This window comes from Eumetopias jubatus, unplaced genomic scaffold, assembly GCF_037043125.1.
Source record: "Eumetopias jubatus isolate StellerSeaLion01/CBP00866 unplaced genomic scaffold, mEumJub1_p1.0 scaffold_13, whole genome shotgun sequence".
NCBI lineage: Eukaryota > Metazoa > Chordata > Mammalia > Carnivora > Otariidae > Eumetopias > Eumetopias jubatus.
The window spans coordinates 10,290,999-10,298,212 of record NW_028274819.1 but is presented as its reverse complement, the minus strand read 5'-3'; the positions used below and the strand labels follow the sequence as shown (position 1 = coordinate 10,298,212).

General features: G+C 46.8%; 1 protein-coding gene across 1 annotated transcript; it reads left to right on the top strand.

Moving 5' to 3' along the window:
* Positions 1 to 5,703, top strand: TMEM216 (transmembrane protein 216). The gene is made up of 5 exons (XM_028117851.2): positions 1 to 345; positions 1,221 to 1,322; positions 1,879 to 1,971; positions 4,630 to 4,831; positions 5,127 to 5,703. The coding sequence occupies exons 1-5, from the start codon at positions 333 to 335 to the stop codon at positions 5,140 to 5,142; spliced, it is 426 nt and encodes a 141-aa protein (XP_027973652.2). The 5' UTR covers positions 1 to 332; the 3' UTR covers positions 5,143 to 5,703.
* The last annotated feature ends 1,511 nt before the right edge of the window (positions 5,704 to 7,214 follow it).

The following is a 7,214-nucleotide window of genomic DNA, read 5'->3' as shown; positions in this document are numbered from 1 at the left end:
AAACTGACCACTTCTGCCAATGCACTGTCACCTGGGGTTGGCGAGCCCGAGAACGGCCCTTGCCCCGCGGCCCCGCGGACGATAACCTTGCTCCCTGCCACTGTCCCTCCAAGGCTCAGCGAGCCGAAATCCCAGCGACGGCGCTCTACGCCCGCGCTCCTCCCCGCGCACGCGTGGCCGGCCTCGCGCGAGCCCCGGGCCCTGGAAACCATAGAGTGCCGCGGGCGGACAGAGGGGCCAGCAGCCGGGGTCGCTCCATCCCCGCTTCCGGCCGCGCCTCGCTGCTCTGGGAGCGGCTGCGGCGGCGTACGCAGTTTCCATGGGGACTGAAGATGGCGCCGCGAGGTGAGATTCTGGAGGTGTGTGAGTCTCGGATTCTGATGCCTTCAGTGTCCCTCCCCCCCCCGTTAGAGCCCGACCTAAACTCTTCGTTCTCGGGTGTTAGGGACATCGCTCCTCACTTGTCTAGAGTGGGGTTTCGCAGCCCCACTTTCCCTGAGTGCCTGAAGGTCTCGAGGTTCGGGTCTCAGAAACCCCCAGATCCTGGGCTGGGCCTATTTCAGGCCGGCTCAGTTACGAATTTGCTGTGTGACCTCGCACAGGCCAGTGCTGGCCAGTGGTGGCCTTTGCGCCCCAATGGCCCAAATAGTGACGGGGTTAAGATCTTAGAGCGGCCTTGCCTTTCACCCCGAAGACAAGAGTCGGGTTTGACGGTGATTCCGGGGATGGAAGGAAGCCTCCTACACACACACACACACACACACACACACACACACACACCCTCCCATTACACACACACACACACCCACACCCACACCCACACACACCCTCCCATTACACACACACACCCTCCCATTACACACACACACACACCCACACCCACACACACACACACCCTCCCATTACACACACACACACCCTCCCATTACACACACACACACCCTCCCATTACACACACACACACACACACACACACCCTCCCATTACACACACACACACCCCCTCCCATTACACACACACACCCTCCCATTACACACACACACACACACACACACACACACACACACACCCTCCCATTATCAGCAGTCAGAAGTACCCCAAGTGGTCTTTCCCACTAGCTGCGACCTCGTGTTTTCTTCAAGTTAGGCACAGAACCATTCAAAGAACAGAGATTGATGTGCCGTCGTGCCCATCCCTCTTATTTGTGCTCATCTTTTCAGATAAACGGCTGTCTTCTACCCCGCTGGAAATCCTGTTCTTTCTGAACGGGTGGTATTATGCTACCTATTTTCTGCTGGAACTCTTCATATTTCTGTATAAAGGTAAGGCCTGGGGCTTGACTACCCTTGCCTCAACATCCCTTCCGCACTTAAGCCCAGAGTCAACTCCCATCAGGAGCCTTCTTATTTTTCATCCTTTTCTGTAGCTCCTCTTCACTTCTTCATCATATGGCTTCTTTGAGAATGATTCACTAGGAAGCCCCTTAGCAAGAGTTTCCTCAGTTTGGGAAATGTGGGCTTCTCCGTCCTTATTCTCCCTCGTCACCTGTCTTTGCTGAGCTCCACTGTAAGCTCATTGGTGACCCTCAGAAACTATTCAGTGGCCAGTGTACCCATGTAGATCCAATCATTTTGGAGAGTGGAGGCCTCACAGACTTTTGGATTTAGGAGTGAAATCCCCTAATAATGAGTCGGCCTCTAACAGACACAGTCACACTGTGAGTTAATGTATCCTGTAGCAGGTTAACAGATCCTACCCACATCTCACTAACTAGTTCACGGAAAGCTGATAAGACGCATGCCCTCTTGATCCCCAGGTGTAGGGGAGTTCTTGTGGGTGCTGTTTTATGTTTGCAAACTCTGGCTTTTGTGTCGGCAGCTCTCCTGCTACCATATCCAACAGCCAACCTAGTACTGGATGTGGTGATGCTTCTCCTTTACCTTGGAATTGAAGTAATTCGACTGTTTTTTGGTGAGTGCTGTCCAGAGAATATTTCCATTCCTTCTCAGACAGACTTGATTAGCTTGATTAACAAGAACAAGTACATAACCTAGTCTCACAATAAGAGATTGGATCTGGTGGAATGTCCCATTACTCCCTCTCTGAACTTTCAAGCTGCTTCATATTTTGGGTCAAGCTTTACTTGTTGCTCTGTAGGGCCAGAGGTGGGCAGTAGCATGATATTTTAGATAGTTCCTTCCTAATTTCCTAAGTGTTAGGAGAGCCTGGTTCCTCTCACTGGCTTGCTTGGGAGAATAGATTTGACTGTAACCCCACGTTCAGGGCAGTATATGTCACACAAGTCAGCACTAAGGTCCCCTCCACTCTCTGAATAGGGATTTCTTAGGACCCTTTTTTTTTTTTTAAGATTGTATTTATTTATTTGACAGAGCAGAGCACAAGTAGAGGGAGCAGGCAGAGGGAGAGGGAGCCCAACATGGGGCTTGATCCCAGGACCCTGAGATCATGACCTGAGCTGAAGGCAGGTGCTTAACCAGCTGAGCCACCCAGGCACCCCTAGGACAACTTTTTTATTCTCACAGATCCAGAGCAAATTCATTATTAGTTACAATATCTTATCCCAGAAAACAGTGTTAAAACACAAGCTGAGAAGAAACAGTATTTGCAACACATGTAACAAAGGATTAAGAAGGCTCACATAAGTCACTAAAGAAAAGATGACCTAATTTTAAAAATTGGTAAGGGACACTAATAGGCAGTTCATATAAGAATAATTACAGAGGATCAGTAATCATGATAAAATGCCCAAACTCATTAATAAAAAGCAAATTGAGACAACAAAATAATAATTTCATCCATCAGATTAAAAAGATTTCCAAATACCCAGTATTAGAATGGGTGTGAGGACCAGGTCTCTCTTTTCCCACACTTTTTGGGAATGTAAATTAGAACAATTGTTTTGCTAATAGTTTTGCCATGTAAAATTTGTATTTTTTTTTTAAGATTTTATTTATTTATTTGAGAGAGGGAGGGCATGAGTGGGGTCGAGGGGCAGAGGGAGAGAATCTCAAGCAGACTCCCCACTGAGCACAGAACCTGATGCAGGCCTTGATCTCACAACTCTGAGATCATGACCTGAACTGAAATTAAGAGTCATACACTCAAATGACTGAGTTACTACCCAGGTGCCCCTAAAATTTGTATTCTTAGTCCTGACAATTACACATCTAAAACTGGTTGAAAAAAACAAACACTTCTACAGATAGCAAAGTACCTATTGGAGAAAGCTTATGGCCACATATTTTGTTTTTTTTTTTTAATGTTTTATTTATTTATTCATGAGAGTCAGAGAGAGAGAGAGAGAGAGAGAGAAGCAGAGGGAGAAGCAGGCTCCCTGCCTAGCAGGGAGCCCGATGTGGGGCTCGATCCCAGGACCCCAGGATCATGACCTGAGCCGAAGGCAGAGGCTTAACCATCTGAGCCACCCAGGCGCCCATGGCCACATATTTTGTAACATCAGAACATTAGAGGGGCCCCTGGCTGGCTCAGTCGTGGAGTGTGCCACTCTTGATCTCTGGGTTGTAAGTTCAAGCCCCATGTTGGGTAGAGATTACTTAAAATATAAAATAAAAAAAAAACAGAGGGGCGCCTGGGTGGCTCAGTCAGTTAAGTGTCTGACTTCAGGTCAGGTCATGATCTCGGTCCTGGGATCGAGCCCCACGTTGGGCTCCCTGCTCAGTGGGGAGTTTGCTTCTCCCTCTCCCTCTGCCCCTCCCCCCTCCATAGTGATCTCTTTAGCTCAAATAAATAAAATCTTTAAAAAAATTGGAAACAACTAAACATCTGTCAATACAGGATTAAATTATGGAATTGCCTCAATGAAATTGTTCATAGCCATTAAAAAAAAGAATAAGGTAGTTATACGTGGAAAGATGTCTTTTTTTTTTTTTTAAAGATTTATTTATTTATTTATTTGAGAGAGAGAGAATGAGAGATAGAGAGCATGAGAGGGAAGAGGGTCAGAGGGAGAAGCAGACTCCCTGCTGAGCAGGGAGCCCGATGTGGGACTCGATCCCGGGACTCCAGGATCATGACCTGAGCCGAAGGCAGTCGCTTAACCAACTGAGCCACCCAGGCGCCCCCCGTGGAAAGATGTCTTAACTTAGATGGGAAAGAATAAGTTGAAAACAGTATGTAGAGTATGATTCTATTTTTATAATAAGTAGTAATATGTTAAGTATATACACATAAAAAAACTGAAGCAATATACATCGTTCTGTAATGATGGCTATCTCCAGTGGGGAGTTATGGGGCCTTTTAGTTTCTGTATTTTCTAAAATTATTTTCTGTACTTATATTAGTTGAAAAGTTTTCAATGATTATATATTATAATTAAAAAAATATTTCCCCCAAGTAAAGAAGTCACTGTCCCTTGAGTGGGGAGCCAGACTTGAAGCAGGACCTTTGGAGTGAATGACTCCATCCTGTGGCACCTCCAAAGCCTCTCACTTTTAGCACAGTGGGACCCCGTTTATAAATCTGCCCATCCCCATTCAGGATCATTTTTCTCTGCCTTGCCAGTCTATCCCATCCCATCCCCCCAACCTTTTCTCTGAGTCCAGGGAAAGCAGGCCACCTGGAGATGACTCCATGGGCTGTGTCTGACAGGTACAAAGGGGAACCTCTGCCAACGAAAGATGCCACTTGGTATTAGCGTGGCCTTGACCTTCCCATCTGCCATGATGGCCTCCTATTACCTGCTGCTGCAGACCTACGTACTCCGCCTGGAAGCCATCATGAACAGCATCTTGCTCTTCTTCTGTGGTTCAGAGCTGCTGCTTGAGGTGCTCACCCTGACGGCTTTCTCCAGGTACCGCTGCTGAGGGACCATTTCCTGTCACCTGAGGGTTGGGTTCCCATCTCATCCTAGGGAGGGACTCATTGTTCTTCTGAAGCCTGAGGGGTCTGAAGCACTTTCAAGGGGGAAACGGGGTACCTATGGGATTGCTTTTCCTATTCAGGGTAGACAGTTACTCAGGGAAGACATTCTCCTTGTTCTCTGGGGCCAAGAAGCTTGGAATATAGAACAGTTCAGACCAGCTGCTCTTGTTCACTGGCCTTTTAACATTTTCTTTCTTTCTTTCTTTCTTTCTTTCTGCCATCAGTATGGACAGGATTTGAAGTACAAGCATTTCAGCCAGCAGCCCTCATGGGCTGAGACCACAGATTCTTCTGGTCTTTAGCCACACCAATGAGAATTGGTGGGTCAGGTTGTCCTGGGAAGGGTTGCAGCTTTTCCTCAACACAGACATTCGGGCAACAAACTGAGTGTGAGGCCACTGGGCATCATCTTCTAAACCAGGACCATCAGCCTAAGAGAACTGTTGTATACTCCAGTGTAGGGAGGGGCAAGGCTGGCCCATCCTGGCCCGTCTCAGAACCAGTTCCCTGCTGAGCTCCAGTTCTCTTTGATCCTCGTGGCCAGAGCATCTTGTGTGGACCCTGTAGGCTCCTTGGGCTTCCAGCAGGACCAGAGCCACATACTCCTCGTATGTGCGGTGCCACCCCTGTCACACGAGCACAGAGAGCCTCGGGACGGTCTGCTCCCAGGGTGATGCACAAGCCTCTCACCTTGTTCCTCAGAGACTGAGCTCCAGAACTTTATTAGCGGCTCATAGTGTTATTTTTCTACTCTCATCATGAAACAAACGTTATTTTATAATAAACGTGTATTTTCTATCATGGGAGTTGTAGCCTTTTCCTTATGGCACCTGTCCCTAGAATTTCATCCACTCCAAGGGAAGGCAGGGACTCTCCCAGCGGTTTGTTCTCAGGCTGTGCTGAGCGATTGTGTGTGGACACAAAAGCAGTGATGATTTTCTTCCTCCAGCTCTAGCCTGAATTAATCCCTAAAGGCATTGCCAACTTCTGTATCTTCTTCAAGCCTGTCATCCTAAAAGACTGCTTATATTCTTCACCTCTGCCTCAAAGCCAGCATTTTTTCTCTCATTCCTCCTACAGATCATTGTCAGCTTACCAGAATGAGGCATGAATACTTGGAAGAAGCATATTCAAAACTTGCCAGTATTTTTTGGTCATTTTAAAATTTCAAGTTAACGTAAAAGGAAACATACTTTCTTTCCTTCCTTCCTTTTTTTTTCTTTCTTTTTTTCTTTCTTCCCTTTCCTTTCCCTCCCCCTCCCCCCTTCCTTCCTTCCTTTTTTCTTTTCTTTTCAGCTGGAGAAATATTGCCCTACACGCATATATCATTTCCTTTTCCAGTAACCGTCTTTAAAACTTTCTCATCTTACTCAGTAGTGGCTTTTTTTTTCTTTCCCCCCAAGAAGCCACCAGGAGCCATGACAGAATCCACTTTAGAAAACCTTGAGCCATATGGCCCCTCTGCTGTCAGAAGAGTATCTGCTCTTGCTCAAAGTCAAAAGTTAATTGATCTTTAGGCATTTCCGTGCTGGCTTTTAATTCTGCTTATTTCCTGTGATCAAGCTCATTCTCATCCTGTGAAGGTCTCCACTGTCCAAAGCACTTAATCATTTTTCTTGTTTCCTACCCCTTCTGTGTCCTTGCCTCCTGGCTGCTTTTGGAGTCCATCCAAAAACTGTAGTAGACAGGTCTAATCCACCATGAAACAGTGAAACAGTAACAAAAAATCCAGTTGGAACCTCCTTGATATTTCAGTGACAAACCCCACCAATCCCCTTTCTGCTGCTCACACTGCTGCCTTCTCTAGCTGTGCTTTGAAGAAGTTGTTGGCATCAAGCTAGACAGGAACTTGTTCTCCGTGGCCTCCCCATTTCTTTTAGAGGTTCAGTGGTTAAGGTCACTCTCCTGGCAACACAAGATAAATGAATGAAAGGCTCAGCTGGAAGTTTAGAGGTGGCTTATAATTAAAAGGCACCTTAGAAAGGAATCTAATCCCCCACTTTGCAGGCTTAGAGATGAGAAAGGAACAGCCACGCATCACACAACTGGTTACTAACAGCTGGATCTAGAAATCTTGTCTTAGGAGTCTCAGTCTAGATCGAGTAAATTCTACTCAACAGGTACCACTTAAGGAGAATGAGTGGTTGGCAATGGGGAAAGGATTAGAGCAGGAAGTCCTCTCACTTATTTCATGCTTCTCCGGGAGCTTAATGCATTGTGCTTCCTGTGGATGGCTCCACAGATATTCATTCTTCCGGGTGCTTCCTGGAGCCACACATGCAGGTGTAGTCACCCCAGAATAAAACATCATA

Coding starts and splice junctions, on each gene's coding strand:
- TMEM216 (XM_028117851.2), top strand. Junction 1,323..1,878: donor CTTCATATTTCTGTATAAAG/GTAAGGCCTGGG, acceptor TTGTGTCGGCAG/CTCTCCTGCTACCATATCCA. Junction 1,972..4,629: donor AGTAATTCGACTGTTTTTTG/GTGAGTGCTGTC, acceptor TGTGTCTGACAG/GTACAAAGGGGAACCTCTGC.